This window comes from Ctenopharyngodon idella, chromosome 21, assembly GCF_019924925.1.
Source record: "Ctenopharyngodon idella isolate HZGC_01 chromosome 21, HZGC01, whole genome shotgun sequence".
Lineage (NCBI taxonomy): Eukaryota > Metazoa > Chordata > Actinopteri > Cypriniformes > Xenocyprididae > Ctenopharyngodon > Ctenopharyngodon idella.
Genome location: NC_067240.1, coordinates 22,637,441 through 22,659,730, shown reverse-complemented (window position 1 = coordinate 22,659,730; position 22,290 = coordinate 22,637,441). Strand labels below are relative to the sequence as shown.

At 35.0% G+C, this 22,290-nt stretch overlaps 1 protein-coding gene across 2 annotated transcripts; it reads right to left on the bottom strand.

Moving 5' to 3' along the window:
* Positions 1–519: 519 nt before the first annotated feature.
* zgc:77151 (uncharacterized protein LOC337153 homolog) lies at positions 520–19,827 on the bottom strand. 2 transcript variants are annotated; one of them, XM_051877994.1, is made up of 10 exons: positions 19,665–19,827; positions 15,788–16,048; positions 12,907–13,081; positions 8,962–9,198; positions 7,025–7,140; positions 5,583–5,730; positions 5,392–5,444; positions 5,165–5,262; positions 4,912–5,062; positions 520–3,240 (listed from the first exon to the last, which is right to left on the bottom strand). In XM_051877994.1, the coding sequence occupies exons 1-10, from the start codon at positions 19,683–19,685 to the stop codon at positions 1,900–1,902; spliced, it is 2,601 nt and encodes an 866-aa protein (XP_051733954.1). In that variant the 5' UTR covers positions 19,686–19,827; the 3' UTR covers positions 520–1,899. The 2 variants fall into 2 exon arrangements, with proteins under 2 accessions (XP_051733954.1, XP_051733955.1); XM_051877995.1 differs by lacking the exons at positions 12,907–13,081; positions 15,788–16,048; positions 19,665–19,827 and adding an exon at positions 9,344–9,502.
* Positions 19,828–22,290: the final 2,463 nt, after the last annotated feature.

Below are 22,290 nucleotides of genomic sequence, written 5' to 3'. Positions count from 1 at the left end.
TTACTGCAGTTTCTTACAACCATAAATCCCATGGTAAACCTTAAATAGGCTAGACGCCATATTGAATTTTACGTAAATGGAAAACAAGGCTGTGAGGGATAGATTTACAGTCTTTCTTTACAATGTGCTGTATAAAAGGATCACATGCAACTTTCAAAGCTCACAACTCTATTTGGAGTTTTTTTGGAAAGATATTTCATTAGCTGAACAATCAATGTTGTTAAACAACTGTACAATTCACTGAACACACTATACTTCTATCCCTCAAACCCTCTTTCATTCCTGTCAACAATTAAATATGGCACGACTCAGACCCTGAAAGTCTATTCAGCCCCCACTGTCATAGAAAATAAAAATAAAAATAAAAATAAAAATTCAATAAATGAAACAACAAAGCTTCTGCCACTTTAAAGATCACAATAATTTATTTTACAGTACATAATACTACTGTAAAATAAATGGTGATCTCTTTAAAGTGTAAGAAGCTTCCAATTAATTTCAGTAAAATATAACAGCATGCAAGTACATAATTTTTTTATTATAAATATTCAGTGTTTAAACATGTCTGCAGTGACAAAGTGTCACAGAGTCCATGTTCCATTAGCATAGCATGCAAAATAAGAAAAAAAATATTTTTTGTAACCTGGTGGCATTACAACAGTTTATAGAACATTAAATAGGGATTAGCGTTCTGTTTGGCTGCCTTTCAAGTACAGAAATTAAATGAAAGAAAAATACAACCAACAGAATAATAAAGAATGATCATACAAATGTGTTTTACACAAGTAATTAATCACTATTCATTATAAACCAAGTGAAAATTATTAAATATAATTTGTCATCTGTAAACCTGTGAAATACATTGCATCGAGAGGTCGGACTAAAAGGAGGAGTGAAAAGCAAATTAAGTTACCCATTTTCTCACAACAGGCGGTTCTACATCAGTTTCTCTGTAAACATGTAATTGATGTCTATGGTAAACCATCTGATGGTTTATCAGGAACACACATAGTAATTAACTACAATATATGACTATATGTTAATAAAAAGCACTTTTAAAATGATAAAAGAAAAACAAGAGGAAATTTGCATTGAGACCCAAAATATGCATACCATTTGCATAATACAGTACATTGTTCTAAAACGAGTAGTTAGGGAAAATAAGATAAGATCCAGCACAGAGGTCATATGGTGCCCATTTCTTAAATAGCAAGGTTCAACAAAATACACACAAAGAGGAGAAAAATCACACTGCTTAAGAACAGTAAAGAAGAACCTAGATAAATGAGTGAAACATAAATAATAACTGAGAGTATAACCTACACCCACAAAATGACACTGTTTTATCATAAAATAAAAACAAATTACCATTTATAAACAAAGCATTTATGCTGAAGGAAAAAGTACAGTAGCTGACCAAATCTTCTGAAATGATGTCACAATGATTTTGATATCTGAATCCAACAGTAACTAGACCCAGATTCTGTGTCCATGTTTTTCTTAAATATCTGTATTATTATTATTATTATTATTATTATTATTATTTTTATTATTTATTTTTTTTTTTTTTTCAAAGAAATCAAATGCTCCATGAGTCATATTAAATGTCCTTTATTGGCTGGCCACTTGATGATCCACTATCTACAGCATATGTTTCAACTTAAAAAGTACTAAAATATAGAATAATCAAGTTCAAGGCACCTTATCTTTGGTAAAACCATGGCCACCTGCATCAGTTCAAAGTTTAGTAGTGTTTTAAAAGCAGGTACTTAGCAGATAGCAATGCATCTGCAGAACTGTCTCTTTGATCATACACAACACAAACGTGTTTGCGGGAAAGGCAGAGCAGAAAGGAGTGATAAAGTATGCAAGAGTTAGTAACACTCCAATGCCTGCATGCTAACAGCTAGATGGCTTCGAAAGGAGGGAACTAGAGAGTACTTTGAGAGAGGAAACTGCATCCGACTCTTTGATATCATCAGTAGGTACACACTGCGAGTAGAGGTCACTGTTTGATTGAGGTTCTAGATTTGGATCCAGAGATGCGCTCTCTGGTTCTTTCTTAACTGTCAAGGTGTTTGCGCTGATCTTGTCTTCCCCTTGTTTCATGTGATAAATACAAGGTAGAGTGTCTGGGGAAGCACCAATACTGTAGGGCTTTTCAAGGGAGGCATCCAATTTGGGCACGAAAGAGAAACAAGTGGCTTCGGGAAAAGTCAAAGCCACATTGGTCCTGTCCTGAACTAAAGCTCTGGCCCTGCTAGGAGAGCTAAGATCAGCTGGCTCATCTTGATTCAAAGGCACCAGAAAGGGCATGCCATTCCACTTTAGAGATGCTTCGAGATCCTCAGTTTCCACCTTTGGTCTCTTGGTCATAGACTGGACATCCCGACCCTGCAGTTCTGTGAGCTCCATGTCCCCAGCAGACCTCTTGGTAATGGCTCTCTTGCTCAGGTTCAGTGGAAGGGATTGCTCTTGAGGAACACTCCCGTTGGGTTGGGAGGTCTTGCTGAGATCCTGAGCCAGAACTTCAGAAAGTCTCTTGGTGAAGGTGTTCATGTGTGTCGAGCCAAGACGGGTGCGCATCAGTTGACGCAACTGCAGACTACAGCCAATGTCAAGCGGAAGGATCCTAAGAGGAGGCAGGGGAGCTCTGGTCACGGCGGGTCCTCCGTTTTGGGATGAGGCATCCAAACTACACCCTGAACACTGGTGCTGGAGACTCTCAGGGGTCTCGGGTGTACTGACTTTGGGCTGATGGACCGTAATTGTCTGGTGGGGTGTAGAAGAATCTTGAGGAGTTACCTCATGAGTACTCACTCCATTGAGGCCCAGACGGGCTCTAAAGAGGTCCAAAGGACACAGTCCTTTAGTGGGACTGAATCCTTCCAGGGAACCACCTGCCAGCAACTTGCAAGGAACCGACAGAAAAGAGGGAGCTTGAGGTTCTACAGTCTCCGTCTTCACATCTCGTCCCAGTGCGGGTTGGTGGGGCACCGGAGTAGCGGATACAAGGGACAGACCTTGGCCATGAGGATGGTTGGTGAGCTTCAGTTCTTGAAAAATAGTCAATGGCTGGACAATTTCCTGATGGGGTCTTGCTGGTTTCTCTGAGGGAGGTTTGGGATGCAAGGGTGGTCTTCCAACTCTGCCTCTGGCCAGAACTTTAGCATTGCGTTTTCCAGGTGGTCTTCCTCTTTTACGTACAACACCAACACCACCACCATCTGGTGGTGAGGCCTAAAAAAGTAGCAGGGCAAAGAAAGGTAATCTTAGTTAGGCTGTTAGTCTGTCTGGAAACAAAGTATAGTTTACAAAGTACCGGGATTGAGTGTTTTTGAGAATGAAGAAACCACTCGATTTACCAAAACTTGTGAGCCCAAACATTTTGGAGCTTTGTTTGAGACTGCTGCACAATTACTTAAAGTGCCCCTATTATGCTTTTTTGAATATTACCTTTCATGCAATGAGTCATGTAGCTGTCTGTGAATGTAAACGATCTGCAAAGTTGTGAAGCCGAAAGTGCATGATAAATAAAGTTATTGTCTCTCAAAAGCATGAATCAACTCTGAACCGCTTAAACGAATCGTTCGGAATTCGAATCCCACTTCCATGATGGCTACACGTCACTGGGTAACACATTTGCCTAACGCCTGCCTATGATCTTCATTTGCTGCCCGCGAACAATGTCTACTTTGACGATTGCTTCTTAAATCTCCATGAGGTCTAAATGGGATTTACAAAACGCATATTCATTAAAGATGGGACCGTACTAACTTTATTTGGACCAACTTGCTTCACACAGCCTGTAAGTATGATTAATTATTGATGTATACATTTTCTACTGGGTGTTCAAAATACGTTGTTTTGTGTTTTATATTGTGCCATGTCTCCGGCTAACCGTCTACCTCACGTCTTACTGAAATACTTCTGCAAATCAGCTGTGGATCACTATTACCTAAAATTGTGTCCATTAATGCAGATTGTCTGTTGTTCTTACTACTCTGAGTAATGATAAAGAATGGAGCAAGATTTGTTTTACAAACTTTAATGTTACATCAGTCATTCATGTTAGTGCTCGGCTAACGTTAGCACTAATATTGATACAGTTCCCACATGTGCACTGCAATAAATTAGAAAAATACACATCAGTTTGTTGATGGTTATATACTAGTTAATGCTGATGTAGAGGAATTAGTTGCAACATCTCATAATATACGTCAAACGTATATTATCTTGCGATGGAGGCTCGGGTTAAATAACTAGTTCTTCCAATGTTCCATCATCGGACTCGCGGTCAGATTGATATGGTAAAATCGATGCCGTTAGCGTCTTTACAGTGTGTACAATCACTGAGCTCCAGAAGCCTCCGGAGCTGAATCAGTTATGGTAAAGGGCGTTTCGGTTCCACACGAGCTCTAAGCGGTAGACTAATCACAACAGACTGGGCCATCTGACCAATCAGAGCAGAGTAGGCTCACGGAAATGAGGGATTTAGAGAGACTGAAGCATCGGACGAGTCATTTGAGAATCATTGAAAACTGTGGTGATGCGCAACATATATTATGAGAAATGAAAGCCTTTTTTGACCTTTGATGCATGTAAACCTGTTATAGTAGACCTCCTAAAAAAAACTAAGAACGTTTAAAATAGCATAATAGGGGCACTTTAACTTCTTTTTTTCTACAGTAGTGTGGCATAAAGTATATAAACGGCATGTATGAACAAAGCAAACTATTATTTGTCTCTTTACATGTCAGTCTTCGTGTATGGCTTTATGGCTCCTAACCAACCATAATCAGATGTAATATGGACTAAACATTATGTTTAGCCCAACTTATTCTTGCATATACAGAACAAAAAAGGGTCAGCATTTCACTTTTCTTGTGCTATAGAAAATAAAACCATCACCTGGTTTGTAACTGCATTCTTTTTTGGACTGTTTGACACCCCTCTGCCCCGTACAGTCTTTTTGATGGTGGTGGGAAAGACAGATGTAGCTCTGGGCTTGCTAAGCTCTGGGTTTTCTCCCCTTACATACAGTTCATAAGGGAGCATCAGCCTAGAATTTGATCGACAGAGAAAATGGGCATTCAGTTAGTTGAGCAAAGCCCTCTGAAGCAGCGGGAATTAATTGCTGCTGTAATCAGAGCTTCACGCTCACCTTTCATAATGCCTCCTTGTGCAGGTGGCAGCGCTGGTGCTGCCTGGGCTTCCACCCAACTCATTGTACACGGTCTTCCACAAACGGTGCGATGTCACCTGCAGGCGATGGGGAGGACAATGGTTCTGACTCACACTACTGAGCTCACCGCTAATGCTTTCATTCCATTATGATGGATTACAGCTTACTCAGCAGGACCAAGTAATGAAACGACATGACAAACTTACCCTCTCATATCCCCCCAGCCTTTTTACAACTGAATACATGAGGAAGAGGTCAACTGTGAACAAATAGAAAAACAGCTTGGTTAAGGTAGAAAAAAAAAAAAAAAAAACTATATAGAAATTATTCTAGTACGTGACTTTTGCTCAGTTTCACTGCTCAATTTCCAAATGTAAAGGCAGTCATGCATACATACTCTTTTTGAACCCCAGGTTGGGAACTTTGCTTATAGGGGAACCCCTCCGCTCCATAAAGATATATAGCTGATCGAGGAAGAGCTGCTCTTCTGGATGTGGGAGCCAGTTCCCATCCCAATGCATCTCCACACTGCCCATCACATTCTCCTACAGGAAAAACGTTACAACACATTAGGAGAAGATCTTTCCTTTAGTAACTGATAAATAGTAAAAGACTGAAACATAAAACTTGAACCTCTGCATGGGGAAATGTTTCACTCTCACACGAAATTCAAGATTGCATGGATCGAAAATTCCACCAAAACTGGTAAATGTGACCACACCTTTCGGGTTGTGAAAGATAAAATCCTGTTCAAAACATTTATGACTGCAGAAAATTTGCGGGTCGGACGGGCCAAGTAATAAAAAAAATAAAAAAAATAACATTCCAAATAATTGCGAGTAGGTTGCAGGTGGATGAGAGATAAATCATTAACATGTTGATTTTAATAAAGACACAGAAATCTCATTTCACGGTAAAATGCAATGAATGTGCATCCCTCTTTTACTTTCGTTTTTAACAACAATGTATATCTCTTCAGGCAAAACCAATCAAGGAAAACATGCCTAGAGCACATTCTAGTGGTCATTATATAAAACACAAAGGAAGAAAACTACATTATTGCTTAACTTAAAAGCTTTCTAATAATATACACAAGCTTAACAGAAATTATTTTGATAAGAAGGAATTCAAAAGTAGTCAGATTACAATACTGAGCACTGTGCATCCAAGCACTACATATTGTGGAGCATGGATTACATTATTGAATACTTTTATAATACTTTTGAAATAATTTGTAACTGTAACGGGATACATTTTTAAAGTAACCCTCACAACCCTGCTAGCTACTTGCCTTACAATGGTTAATATTGGATATTGTAGCTAGAGCATGGAAAACAGCTGTGGTGTTCTCAAGTATGGTAATTTTAATGGCATGTGCTTGTATTTACATATTTTAAAACACAGATTTGATTACATAAAAATATCTGCCATACTAAAACCACTCAGCCTTGTATGTTTTTTGTTTTGTTTTTCCCCATTTCCATATTTGCTTCAAATCAATTGTTGTAATTTTAGGATTCATCTCTGATCTTGTTTGTGTAGTAATGTAGTGGCTTTTAACTCTTTCATAGAATATAATATAAATGTTTAGCCAAGTTAAGTTTTTTTTTTTTAACTAAAATTATAATAAAAATTGGCAAACAGTGCCATGCAGAAGATAACACAAATGGTGTGAAAGGAAGTCAAGACATCAAAGTTAAAACAAAACAGGAAGCACTCAGTGACATCACAGTATTCTTCACAATTTGTTCAAAATTTTAAAACATCCTGTTTAGCAATCAGATTCGTATTCATATACATGTCTTTACATCAAATTGAGTTGCAAACTCCACAGCATACCTTCATTCTTTCCATCCATGACTCTGATAAATGGTTATGGTTTTGCTGATCGGATCCTTTACCATCCATGCCCTTTCTTTTACGAGGCCTCCCCTTTAGACTGAGAGAGGAACATCCTGGGACAGAAACATATAGCATCTTTAGGCAACAGCACTTACCTTGTTTGGCATTTTTTTGTCATAATATGCAAAATCATTTTACAAAAAGTGAACAGTGCAATTTGATTCTTTCCTGTAGTGTGGACATTATTAAAGATTTCAGTGTTATTGCATGACTTAAGGGTCTTCTAGAAACATTTACGTCAGTGTCTAACTGCCTACATGTTTGACAAATGAATTAGCCTGCCACATCACAACAAAGTTTATGGATAATAGGGCTGGGTATTGACACAAATTTTTTATGATTTGATTCACAAGCTTGCAATTCAATTCCAATTTCGATTCAAATCATTATCGATTAATTGAGGTATCAGGTATAGTACATGGAAGATATGCTCAAGGGAGAGGGAAAAAAAAAAAAATCTCTCTCAACTAATGCTGTAAACTATACAGGGAACCCCAGTTTACATTGCTATAATATAAAGGTTAAAATAACTGTTTTATATAGGCTACTTGTGTCTAAATTACACAGAAGGAAGCTTTTATAATAATAACATAACTTTTTATTGACAATTATGTTTCTTCTCATTTTTCAAAATAGGATATAAACACTTAAATGATGTCTGGCATAAAAACATGACAGATTTATTTAAACAAAGGCCTACATTAAATATTGAAGAACAGCAATAAATATGCAATATAGTGCATATATTTACCAAAATGCTCCTCTCTAGAGTTCATTTTTTTAGCTGACTAACGAGTTAATGGACATTGAATGGCTTTCTGAGGTAAATATAACATTAAGTAACATTGTTTACAAGCCGTTTTGACGTCTTCCCGCAGCTGAAACGATTGAGCGATTACATGAGACATGATACAGATTTCGGTAAGTTGTACTGTATCTTTTAACATTCCTTCTGATGTTCATTCCTGTTTATGCTATGTTTGTGTTCATGCTTTTGCTATAAAGCTGCTTCGCTTGAACTAAGGAGATACAACAATGTCACGCCACATTAAAGAGCGACAAAGTGGTATTTAGTGGTTGAATTTCGTAATAAAATGGACAGAATTTAAAAGCTGAGACTTTGTTTCATATCAAAAGTAAAGCACATTGTGATTTATTGAATTTGAGGTGTGCCACAATGTTTTGTTCATTCATCAACTGAAAACAGCATAAACTAAAAGATCGATTCTTGGGATTTAAGAATCGGTTCATTAAAATGTGAATCGATTAAAATCATGAAATCAATATTTTTAACCTAGCTCATATGGATAATGTCATAATCGATCCTCAAGCAAAAGGAACTGGATGTAATATTTTGAATGCTACCGATGCACAAACTGATTTCTGACTTGTGATGCAGCCTGAATTATAAATCACACCGTGTTTGTTGGCCAGATAAGAACTGGCCTCCCGACTGAGCCTGGTTTCCCCCAAGATTTTTTCTCCATTTCTGTCACATGATGGAATTTGGGTTCCTTGCCACCGTCACCTTTTGGCTTGCTTAGTTTGTTACACTTAATATTCAACAATATTATTGATTTGACTGACACTATTGGATGAGAACTGAACTGAGCTGGTGATGACATTACCGTTTTATGCAGAACTGCTTTACAGGTGAAATAAACTAATTTAGAACAGAACCGAATCAACACTGAACTGACTTCAGCTGATCAAATGACACTATTTTCTTTTAGAACTGCTGTACAGCTGAAATAAACTGTTTGCATCATTAAATCATTTTCCTTATCACTGTAAAGCTGCTTTGAAACAAAATGTATTGTATAAAAGTAATAAATAAAGGTGACGTGACAATCCATCAAGAGTATATTACTCACCAAGCTGTGTCAGTATGCTAGCATTGCTGTCTAGAGTGGGGTGGTTGAAGGTATCCCGACAGTAGAGGACTCGTGTGTTTTGGAGGGCCACTTTTATACCCCCCAGAGCCAGCAGATGAGGGTCCTGCAGACCAGGGCAGCTAGCTTGATCGGGGACACGTCTTTGAAGGGAACGAAAGCGGCAGTACTGGGGGTAACTGAGAATTTTCACCTTCTGCTGCACTCCTAGAGACTCATCTGCAAGAGAACACAAAACACATGTGTCAGTCAATACATTAGGCTACATTCAGATAATGATCAGTAAAAGTGTCAAGAACACTCTCACATCAGCTTTAAAGGGTTAGTTCACCCAAAAATGAAAATTCAGTCATTAATTACTCACCCTCATGTCGTTCCACACCCGAAGAACTTCGTTCATCTTTGGAACACAAATTAAGATATATTTTTGATAAAATCCGATGGCTCAGTGAGGCCTGCATTGCCAGCAAGATCATTTCCTTTTTCAATGCCCAGAAGTGTACTAAAAACATATTTAAAACAGTTCATGCGAGTACAGTGGTTCAACCTTATTATAAAGTGACGAGAATATGTAAAAAAAATAAATAAATAAATAAATAAAAATAATGACTTCATTCAACAATATGTGGGCCATTCGCACGAAACCATTAAAACACCACGGCACTAATGATTTTAAATATTAAACATGCATTTTAGTAATACATAAAAACATCATAATAAAGACAATATTGTTCTCTACACTGAACAAAGAGTAATTGCAACATATAAATGAATTATTTTTGTATTTTACTATATTTTCTGTTGAAATTCTCATTACCGCAATGCGTCCAGGTATGTCTGAATGTATGTTGTGTTCTAATTTAAACAGACAAAAATGAAATATTCTAAAAAAATAAAAATAAAAAAAAATATCAAATTCACTTACCGCAACAATTTAAGTCCAGACACACACACAAATGTTCTAATAGATGTTTTCAAATGACAGAAAAAATATTAATGTATAATATATAATAATAATGAAATAATCCATGACTGATGTTCTCATCCTCCGCAACATTTTTTAAGGGCTCTTTACACACACACAATTTTGAAAAAATCTTGATTTTAAATTAAGCAACACGTGCTACAACCTCAAAGATGGCTACCAAGTAGGCAGATCTCTTTATATTTATCCAGTTAAAAGTTAAAAATTCTCTTATCAGACTATGTACATGACATTTTGATTATCATTACCTTAACAGGAAATTTTCCTCATTTAGAAAAACTTTAAATTAACAATTGAAAAGTGTACTTCATTAATGTCTAATTATGTACATTGAATAAAAGTAGGCTCAATAATCATGGCTTCTCTGAATTTAATAAAATATGCTAAGGTACCTCATCCTCCCATCCTTCTCACTTACCGCAACAATTTAAGGTCAGTTGCAATAGAGAGAACTTCTGTTTCGGTAATGAGAATTTGATCATACAGGCTATTTTTAAATATATATTATGAGGTATTAAGATAAATAATATTTACTAACTGTTGGAAAACTTTTGCAAAGGCTAGGGTGACAAATTTCAGAGAAAAGGTTTACAAAAAAAGAAATCTACAGTGTCAGGAAGTCTACACAAATGTGGATGTTCACACACATGCTGGCACATCTATCATTATGAACACTTTCCACAGGCGTAATTATTTTGTATACTAAGCTCATATTTTCTATCCCTTAACCTCTAAACAACTCTCACAGAACACTTTTGGCCATTTTATATTTTAATAAAACATTGTATGTTTATTTTGCCATTTGATTTATGAAGACAGCTCATAATGTAGTGGTAGAGACACTACATTATGAAGACAGTTAGTCCTCACAAAGCAAGTCAAAACAATACATACAGGTTTGTTGCACTATATTAGTGAGAACAGTGATATTATGTCCTAACCTGACACCTAACCCTTACAGAAAGTTGTGTAAATCATTAGATTTAAATATAAACATGATTTGGCCAATTTATGAGCATTATAGGCTAGATTTTACCAATAAGTGAGGTAAGCAGCTGCTTAGGGCCCCAGGGAATCAGGGGGGCCCCATTGATGGCAAAACTTTTTTGGCAAATGCTCCATACGTATTTGTGTTTGAGCTTTGGAGAGCAATAAGGTTTCTATTTACAATGCGTTTTGCAGCACTGAGCTCAGTAACCAATCACAGACATATCTATTGCTTTCTTGAACACAATGGCCAATCAGAGGTGTTTAAGTTAGAATCCGCAAGTTTTTGTTCAGAGTTGAGTTCTGTGTGCTCACGATATGCATTTCAACTTAATTCACATTTATTTGTATAGTGCTTGTCACAATGCATATTGTTTTTATTCTCGTCGCTTTATAATATTAAGGTTGGACCACTGTACTCACATGAACTGTTTTAAATATGTTTTTAGTACCTTTCTGGGCATTGGAAAAGGAAATGATCTTGCTGGCAATGCAGGCCTCACTGAGCCATCGGATTTTATCAAAAATATCTTAATTTGTGTTCCGAAGATGAACGAAGGTCTTACGGGTGTGGAACGACATGAGGGTGAGTAATTAATGACATCATTTTCATTTTTGGGTGAACTAACCCTTTAATGTTCAAGGGCATTAAACTATATATTGAAATACCAAGAAAATATAACGGTCAATCAATATCAATATCAGCTACAATCCCTGGCTCAATTACATTATCAGACTCCAGGGTTATGTCTGCAAAATATTATGAACAAGGCAATTTTACATTTTTGTAAGCTGAACCACAATAATCTGAATTATTCACTTTTAGGTTCCCCCTGAAATTTAAAGTAGTGCTTTATTTTTATTTTTAAAACTTTTAAATTCCATTTCTATTCTAATCACAATCTCACAAAATGCTGACTACAAGTCATCCCAGGAAGTTCCTATTTAAAACGCTTGATTCTTACTTACACTTAACTATAATGTGATGTGTTCTGTTGGCTTTAGGCTGAAAAACAGACACAATGGACAATTTCATAAGCCTTCCTCTTTATTCACTTCCTGACAAAAGCCAAACTCAAACAGTACTAGTTTCATAAGAAAATAAGGCAAGATGTACTTTGCAATATTACTGTTATTAACCAAAACTAAAACTATTAAAAATTCTTGTTAATTGAAATAAAGCTAAAAAAAAATGTATACAAAATGAAAAAGTCTAGTCAACATTCATGCCTATCTGCCTCTCAACAAATAAGGTAAGACACCTGGGCCTGTTGATTATTAATTAATTAATTAATATTCATGAGCCAAGCTGATAAAGGACCCACTTTATATTAAGTGTCTTTAACTACTATGAAGTAACATTAAAATTAATCATTTGATACAATGCACTTATTGTGTACATGCATGTTTTTACATTGTACTTATATTAAAAAAAATAAAAAAATAAAATAATACTTGCATGTAATTACAGCTGTAAATAATTTTTGTAATTACATCTATAATTACACTGTTGAACCTTCCTTTACACCTTAACCCACTCTTAAACCTACCCATACCACCAAACCCGTCCCTAACCTTACCTGTATCCCACCTCAATAGCAAAAGTGTTTTACAATACTATATGAACACAATAAGTACATTGTACCTAATAATTAACTTTTTAGTAATATAGTATTTTTTTCCCCATGCTATGGAAGTCAATGGGGCACATAAACTGTTTGGTTATCCATATTCTTCAAAATATCTTCTTTTGTGTTCAGCAGAAGAAAGAAATGAATACAGGTTTAGAACAACTTGAGGGTGAGTAAATGATGACAATTTTCATTTTTGGGTGAACGATCCCTTTAAAGACACCTAATATAAAGCAGGACCCTGGTAAACTTTAGAAATGTGTCTGCCCTGCTTTTCAGAAAAGAAAAAAAAAAAATTGCAGTTCGGGATTTTTCATTACTCACCCTCACTCTCTGTTTTTCCTTCCTGTGGATAACTAGCATCTTGTGACCCATCAGACATCAGAGGCCCATGAATGTTTTGACTGCTGCGCTTCCACTGTGGCGGTTCCTGACAAGTCCACTTCACCAGATCCTCCACTCTCACTACAATCTTTTTGGATACAGCAAGGACTTCATCCTGCGTGAAGAAATGCATATAAAACACCAATAAACATCTACCGCACAAAACTACGCATCTCATACATTCACATGAGCTTACAGGCAGGACCAGGTTTTGCTTAATGGCCTGAAATATTTTAACACCTTTAGTGAATGCTGTAGAGAAGCCTCTCCCTTTTTCCTATGTTATACTAGTTAACAATAAGAGTCACCACCTCAGGCAAAAACAACAAACCCAAACTGCTATAAAAAAAAAAAATAATAATAAAAATAAAGGGGTAAAAGCCCAGTTGACATTTAGATGCTTATCTCTGCAACATTCTCACACTCAATTGTTTACAATGAAAACTCTAAAAAGCTTTAGTATTTCTCATTTATTTTGTTACAAAATGGGTTTTTGTTCTAAACACATTATGAAGAAGTAAGACATTACAAGGGGACATTGAGGCCTTGTTTAAAATGCTGTTCAGTTTAGCCATGACTACTTCATAGAGCAAATGAATGAGTATCTTTCAATTTCAGATAAAAGAATCTGATTAATATTTTAAATGATTAAGATACCAATAATAACTGGTATTACACCTGGTATTAAGATGCATTTTGGTCGATCGGATCACAAGTAGATGAGTGAGACACATACCTGTTTACACCTGGTGTTTTAATCTTTTTTTTTTTTTTTTTTGTCTACTTTTGACCACTTCTGTCCTGATTTCTTCGAGGAGAGGGTATATGGGTGGGTAAATGTATGGGATTTTTCAGATCTTTTGATCTAATGGACAAAATAAGCTAATTTACATATGAATGCGCACAGAGATGATGGAAAAACATACAGAGAGCATCACCTTTTGTTTCTGCTCTGACAGCTGCAAGATCACTCCAAATGCAGAAATCAAAAATGGTACTTTTTCATCCTCAAACCAAACTTGGGTCTTCAGCCGACAAAGTTTAAATCCCATCTGGCTAGCGCTCTTACCAAAATGTTCATGCATTGGGTCAGTAGGTGGAGAGTATGTGGTCTTATGGCTGTTCGAACACATTCCACCACATGTGCGTTTACACTACAAAAGCAATCTGGTCGAATGCGTTTTCGTCTATCTCAGGAAGTGGTTGAAAGTGGACAAGCTCAAAACATGTTACACCCCGTTTAAACCTGTATTTTGCATTGTCCACTTGTGATGCGATATTAATACCAGGTGTAAACAGAGCCTTAAAATGCTGTAGGGTTAGGGTTTGTGTGTTTATTGTTTGTCACTGGATTGTAAACTACTACTTGGCAAAAAAAAAAAAAAAAAAAAAGGCCTTTGGTAATAATTTTTATAATATTTTATAAATCATTCTAATACACTGATTTGGTGCTCAGTCATAATAAAGTATTATTGGTGCACAATTATTAATAAAGGTTGAAAATAATACGATAAAGATGAAAATAAAAATGTATTTGCTGCGTAATATTTTTGTGTTAATATTTACTTCAGTAAGTACTTACCAAGCAAATTCTTAATAAATTATTCTTGAACAGAGTATTTAAAGGGAGAAAATAAATTAAAAACATTTAAACAGACGTTTAGACAATAAATATTGATGTTAAATCCACTGTTGTTTTATATAGAATTTGTTCTATAGTCTAAACAGTAATGCAATTACATCAGAAGTAACTATAATTAAATTACAGAAAAATTAAGAGTAATCCCTTACTTTACTTTTTCAAGGGAAAAGTAATTAAATTACAGTAATTAATTACCTAGTAATGCATTACACCCAACACTGATACAGGCATATATACATATACCCACAGAGAGAGAACCTGATTACAAAAACAAATGGCTCACCGTTAAATCAAACACATACAATACAGTAGCCTAGTTTGAACCAGTGTAAGATTCCTTAACTTTCAAAATTAATTTTACACTCATATGGCCAACTTTCTTTATAAAAAAAATGGTAACACTTTATAATAAGCTTTCATTTTGTTAGCATTAACATGAACAATGAATGAATACTTCTATAGGATTTATTAATCTTAGTTAATGTTAATCTTAACATCTCAACACTGCTGGTCAGAATGTGCTCATGTTCTGGATGCGCTCCCCACAAAAACATGCTAAAACACGTTGGCAAATAAACACAGAATTCACAAAATTTGATTACAATAATGTTCTCATTATAATGTTATGTATATGACAGTCCCAATCATAGTTATTAATGTGCACTGCTGTTTAAGCTGCGCGCTAAAGCTAAAGATGATCATCGGTACAATGAAGCGCTTTACTGCATCGTTAATTAACTCAACCAAACGCTTCCTATATGAGTTTAATCAGATATATATATATATATATATATATATATATACACACACACACACACACACACAATATACATTATATTACAACTTAACCTAATTTTCTATGATAACGATAACATTAAAAATGACCATTTATCAGCCGATATCGATATGTGTCCGATATATCGTGCATATCTCTTTTGGCTTTCATTTTGAATGTGACAAAGTACTTTGGATGTAACCTCAGAATCTAAATAGTTGAAAAAGGTTTTTAAAAGGTTTGTACAGCATTTACAACACATCTGCAAAATATGTTAAATATTACTATATACAAAGTGTAGTGGATATCCACAATCAAAATGATAATATGTAATAATGTGGTGCTCATGTACTCTTTCCCCTTAGCCACAAGTTATTTATGTTGCTCTCCCCGCCATCTCTCACCTCTCCATGCTCCACTGCTCTGCCCTTCGGAGTGTCCTCAGGTAAGAAGTAGAGTCTAGAACTGGCCAGCAGTCGGCGCTGTGTCTGATCTTCCCACAGCAATGTGACCTCCGCTATACACACAGGCTCCTGAGGGCCACAGCGCATGAAGTAGAACTCCCCAAGCTTCCAGACCTGAGTCGGACCCCCGGATTCCTGCTTGCAACCCACTGACTTATAAAAGGCAAAGGAGCCTCGAAGGCAGCTAGGAGCACCTAACCACTGATTAAGACAAGAACACACAAAAGCAAACAGGTTAGGGAATAAACATGTCTGAATGCACATATGAGAACAACAAAATAAAGTCACTTTTTTTTTTTTTTTTTTGCAGCTGTGTGAGAAAAGATCTTTAATACCTTCAGCATTAAAGGGATAGTTCACCCAAAAATTACATTTCTGTCATCATTTACTCAGCCTCAAATTGTTCCAAACCTGTATGCTGAACACAAAAGAAGATATTCTGAAGAAGATATTTTGAAGAATATGGGTAACCAAACAGTTGATGGGCCCCATTGACTTCCATAGTATGGGGGGAAAAATACTATGGAAGTCAATGGGGCCCACGTTTGGTATCCATATTGTTCAAAATATCTTCTTTTGTGTTCAGCAGAATAAAGAAATGCATACAGGTATGGAACACTTGAGGGTGAGTAAATGATGGGAGAATTTTCATTTTTGGGAGAACTATCCCTTTAATGAGTCAGAGTACAAAATTATAGGTTACACAAGTTCAAAAGCAGTCTGTGGTTAAAAAACAACTTATCAATTCATACATTTCATTTGGAATTTGCTCCTGTGCAGATATTTTAAGCAAACAGAAATGCTGTCGTTACACAAACACTTCATAACAGTCAGATCGCTCTGGAAGAAAACGTATGTATACGAAGCTCAAATACACACATGCAAACACCCTTCACATGATTCAAATTATCTGTCTGAGCAGCAAGCATTGCTGTCTTCTCTGAGCGGTAAGACAAAAATATTCAATGTCTTGTTCTATTAGTATTTTTGCTAAAATCTGAGAAAAAAAGTCCCCCAAAACATACTATACAGTGGGGGAAATTACACATGAACTAATCATTCACGTAACCTACTCAGAATTGTTTGGTAAAGTTTCCATGGTTGAAAACACATTCCAATGTATTAATCTACTTAGGAATGGCCTGATAGCAATGGAAAAATGCATAAAGATTTTTCTCTTATTTGAGTTGCAGAAAGTAAAACATACAAAATTCCAGAGATGATGCCAAAATATGGTTTGCTGCTATCAAATATATATATATAAAAAAGTGCTGGTGGTACATTCTCTAACTAAAAATGGATAACAAATGTGGAGGCTAAACTAAATATTTTGTTTTTGAGAAATATGTATACATATGAAGATTGATTCATTTATCTTCAACATACTGAAGATAATTCAGTTGACAATATATATTTTTGGTCAAAAGCATGAATGTATAATAGTGTAATTAAATACATTCTTTAAATTTATTTTAATAACATTAAAATGTTTTAATACTAGACTAGTATTATTGTTGTTGTTGTAGTAATATCGTATTTAAAAGGTTATTGTTATTGTATTAGCAAACTAAGAGTGTTTAAAAAAATAAATAGGATAAAAAATAAAAGTTAAATTAAGCTATAAATAATGCAAAAGGCTAATGAGAATTAATTTATCTGAATTAATTTGATAATTAATATTTTGAAAACAGATGAAAGACAACGAATGCAGTAAATGTCACAAAAAATTATTTCAGGAAATATGTATATACATATGAAAATTCATTTATCTTCAACATCAAAGATAATTCAGTTGATAATACATATGTTTGGTTAAAAGCATGAATGTATAATATTGTGTTTAAATGTAATCTTTTGAGTTATTTTAATAACAATAAAATGTTTACTAGTACCATTATTGTTGTTGTCTTAATATCTTAAGTTATTGTTATTGCATTAGCATACTTAAAGAGTTTTAAAATAAAACAAAATAGTTAAAGCTATATGTAATGCAAAAGGCTAATTCAAAAGGAATTCATTTATCTGAAACAAAATGATTTAATTTGATAATAGATATTTTATGAGGCCAGTATATGTATAGATAATAGCTTATATTTTTAACTATGATAAAATATATAATTTGTTGTTAATATCTGAACTTAAACTATAAAAGTTATTTCAGCACTACAGACTATTTTTATGGAAAGAGTAGTTCACAACACAATGACAAATTATAAAGAAACAAACTATTATAGTACTGTAAGATTTTAAAACTATAGGTGACATTTTTGTTTTTGTTGTTATTAATGAAAAATGATAAATAATGCAATGTGCACATGGAAATTATTATCCTTATACATACACATCATTGTGTGTCATCTGTTTTCTATAGTAACATTGTATTGCCTCTTGAACGTGGCCTGAGCATGACATATTCTCAGTACTTTAACTCAACATGTCAATCACAGGACACGTTCACGAGGTAATACACAGTCATGGGTCAATCACCCCCGCCCCACCCCCACCAGTAACCCACATATTCACCGAAAAACCGACCAATCAGAAGCCACAACATTCGGCGTCCACATGTCGAGCGCCTACTGGTAAAAAAAGAGAACTAGACTTACAGTTAAACCACAATACACGTCTGAGACAGTCAACTTTTTAATTTATGTACTTCAACGAGTACCAAAGTGACTGTATCATCACAATTCTAAAAACACATGAAGAGCGTGAGAAAGATTTGGAAAGACAAAAAATGACCAAAATGAGTTTTTACTGAGCCCAAAATTGTTTACATTTATTAGTATGCATAATAAAAAAGGGCTCATATCAGAGTTGCTTACGATGAAAATTGTTTATATTTTATATACACAATTTCGATAACAACAGTGATAAACAACATCCTCAATCCGGGTGCTCTCTGAAGCTTAATAATACTGGTATTCATTCAATATGTGAAACAACATATTTCAGCCAACTTCCTACTGCCACATACATAAAAGTCTCATATATCATGACAAAAATATACGGCTATAGCCTAGCATTTCTAGCCAACACGAATGATCTCTTAATACCATTAAAAGCATTAAAACCCAAACGATATTACGTTATTTTGGCTAAACACAACATTTTTTAAAAATAATACCACGGCTCATGTAGCGATCAAATAACTTAAGCTTGACAAAAAAAAAAAAAACAAAAAAAAAACTTCGTAGTCTCAAATAAAATCAGCAGCTCCACCAAGTTTACCTCTTCCTAGAAGTTTCATTACCACTTCATTTTAAAATCATGCTTAATATTAGCGAGATTTCATCGAAAAATGTGTCGACAGATTGTGACTAAAAACAATACAGCTTTCCCTTTAAAATGAGCTCGATTCGTATCGCTTTTAATAAGAAATTAAAACAAAATCTGTTTGGCAAATGTATAATGTGGGGGTGGGGGGCAAGAGGGAGAATCTAGGCAGTCAACACGACACACAAAGAAATTAATCATTAACGAAAAAAATCGAAATATCAAACGCACGCGTTCTTGATATAACAATAAATCGTCACACAAAAACGATACAGCGTCGAGGAAATTTCAAATACATTTCGAAACAAATAAAAGTTTATCGGCGAAATACGAGACAATATTTTCAAGTCTTCGTTGGCTTGATTGGACAGGAATCAATTCGGCATTTTAGCGAACTTCAAATATTACTACGTGTCGCGGGAACAGCGGTTAAAAAAATAGGATTTTAATTTTTAAAAACAAAGAAGCAAATTTCGAGCTCGCGCGCCGACAGCCTTTGAGCTGCAACAAAGTAACAGTTTAAAGTTGTAATTCAGTTTACCTGTATCGTACTCTGCTCCATTGCAACTCAACATTCCCTTATCCCTCTCGATGCCCCCTATCAAGTTACACAGCCGGGTACTAACAGCACCGGCACACACATAAACGTAGCTGAAGAAAAGCTTGTGCCTTTTTGTGAAAATAGGGCAGGATCTAGGTGTGGCTTAACTCCATTTGCCAAAAGAACTTTAATATATGTTTTGCATTGTACATAAAATTGCCTGTGGAAACATGCTCGCTGTTTAATTTAATCCAGTGACTAACAGTGATCACGAAATACAACACAATTTCAATATGGAGCCTTGAAATCAGCATTTCAAGACAAAATCTATATGTACAGTACAGAGCATGCGTGCTGTTCTTCAATAAAACAGCTCATTTTGAATGCATAAAATAAATAGTGAACCCTCTAATAAATTTGCATTACTAATCTGACGTGAAATATTTAAAATGTAGTGTTATTATTATTTTTAAATAGTCAAATAATAGCTATATAATGAAATTTCCCTCTGAAAATATACATTTTCCGATTGTAAACACTAGTCTTGTTGGCCAGTACAGTCGTTTGCTGAAACAATTAGATAAGACCGTTTTTAAATGTCGAATAGATATTAAAATATTTATATAATCAACAATACAAAATAGTTATATTTTGTTCTCCAGCAGGGGGAGTGTGCACGTGATCATTTCCACGAGACAATGGCTGTGACATTTCATTTTTTTCCCCCCTGCTCTTGCTGACACCAGAAATCTGAATTGCGTGAAAACACAGTTGAATCATGGTGGTCTGTATTAGGCAAAATCCTCATAATAGTAATTTTTTTTAAAAAAGTTATTTAACAATTTGGTAGCAAATAGCTATAACATTACTGGCCAGCTCTCATTTCTTAAGGGGAGGGCAACAAACAAATACAGTTTTTACAACATTGACTGTAATGTTATTGAGACTTTGATTCTTTCCCACAGTTGCAGGCATGCGTCCTCCTCCCATGATCTACACCCCTGCTTGTGGCAGAACAAATGCTGTCCCCCATCAGTCCTGAGAGGATCTGTGACAGCAGGAGGTCACACCACCATTACAAATAGCATCTTGCATTTGCACTTGCATTTTTATTCTTTCAGGATATTGTAGAATGTCTGTGAATCTGAAGCAACTGGATATAGTTTTTCTATTTTCCCTAATTATGTTAAAAATATTTTAAAATATAGTCTGAAGACCTGGAGCCACCATTTTCTGAGTTCTGAATGGTCATCTTTTTTTTGGTGAATGAATGAATGAATGAATAAAAGGCAGAAATATAACTGCATAAATATAATGATATATTTTTTTTTTATTATTATTATGATGATTTGACACAATCACACACACACACACACACACACACACACACACACGTGTGTGTAGCAATAAATCAAATAATAGTTTTCAAGAAATTATATGCTTTATAAGAAGTATAATAAATATATTTTGAATATTTAAACATTTTGTAATTATGAACTGTGCCATACAGCAAGGTCAATTGTTATTTGTTTCACATATGGCTCTGAATATCAACACTGATGCTGAAACTCCAATTAAGTAATGAAATTATCTGCTTACTTCAACAATATAAAAAATTAGGTTATTTTAGTGGAGTTTGCAACTTTATCTTAATCTTGTATAAATAACTTTATCTTGTAACTTTAGCCTCTTCAGCACACAGGAAGCTGGGGCATTCTTCCTCACACTGGCTTTAAAAGACCTCGTGGAGGCGCTGTTGCCTCCAACATTTTTTTGTCAGTGATAAGCTCTGCAGATATCTGCATTCTCGTCAGTCGATTTATCCTTCAAGTTCTCTGAGATATGACAGTTGAGATGTGCTTAGGCATCCAACATTCTCTGAATATACCAATAAAAAGGATTTGTAAATCAGTTACATATGATATAAACAGTGGCGTAATATTCAGATACCTCTTATTCTGTGGTGGAAATAAACACGCTTGATAAGGATGTAACAAATTAGTTCACAGTTTGGCTGGGCTTCATAATTTCCTGCTTCTCTTTTTCTGATAATGCTTCTTGTCTCATTTCTTGGCTCCCTGCTGCCACAGCTTATCATGGTTTCTACTGAGCCACTGTGAATGCTAACAGCTACTTTTACACAGCCAACAAATTGAATGATTAACAAAAGTCTTATCTGTGTGACCAGTAAGCATATTTTACCATTTTGCTATTAAAAGGCTAATTTAAAAGGCTATACTAACCATTTCTACATACAAATACACCCTTGTGAAAAAGAAGTGTGCTTAATTGTATTGAATGTGAATCTTATTTAAAAATACTGTAATTGCACACAATATCAATAAAAGGCCACTTAAGTGTACTTAAGAGTAGGCTACACTTTCATGACTTTTTTTTTAACACACTGAAATTTTTACTTTAAAGTGCATTTTAAATCAATGTCTTCATAATCTTTTGTCATGCTTTAAATAAGTACACTCATTTTGATGTGTTGATTAACATACTGAAGTAACATGTAAACTACTTGCTTAACTGTATTACTGTGTAACTGTGTAAGTTCATATACTTTGAATGTGCTAAAATTGGCTCAGAAGCACTAAGTTCAACTAATTTCATTTAATATAAA

Bases quoted from the DNA above. Each gene is read 5' to 3' on its own strand.
- zgc:77151 (XM_051877994.1), bottom strand. From the start codon at position 19,685: ATGGAGCAGAGTACGATACAG. The intron at 5,445-5,582 runs GTATGTATGCAT...ATTTGTTCACAG, and splicing joins CAACCTGGGGTTCAAAAAGA to TTGACCTCTTCCTCATGTAT. The intron at 3,241-4,911 runs GTGATGGTTTTA...CTACTTTTTTAG, and splicing joins AGAATGCAGTTACAAACCAG to GCCTCACCACCAGATGGTGG.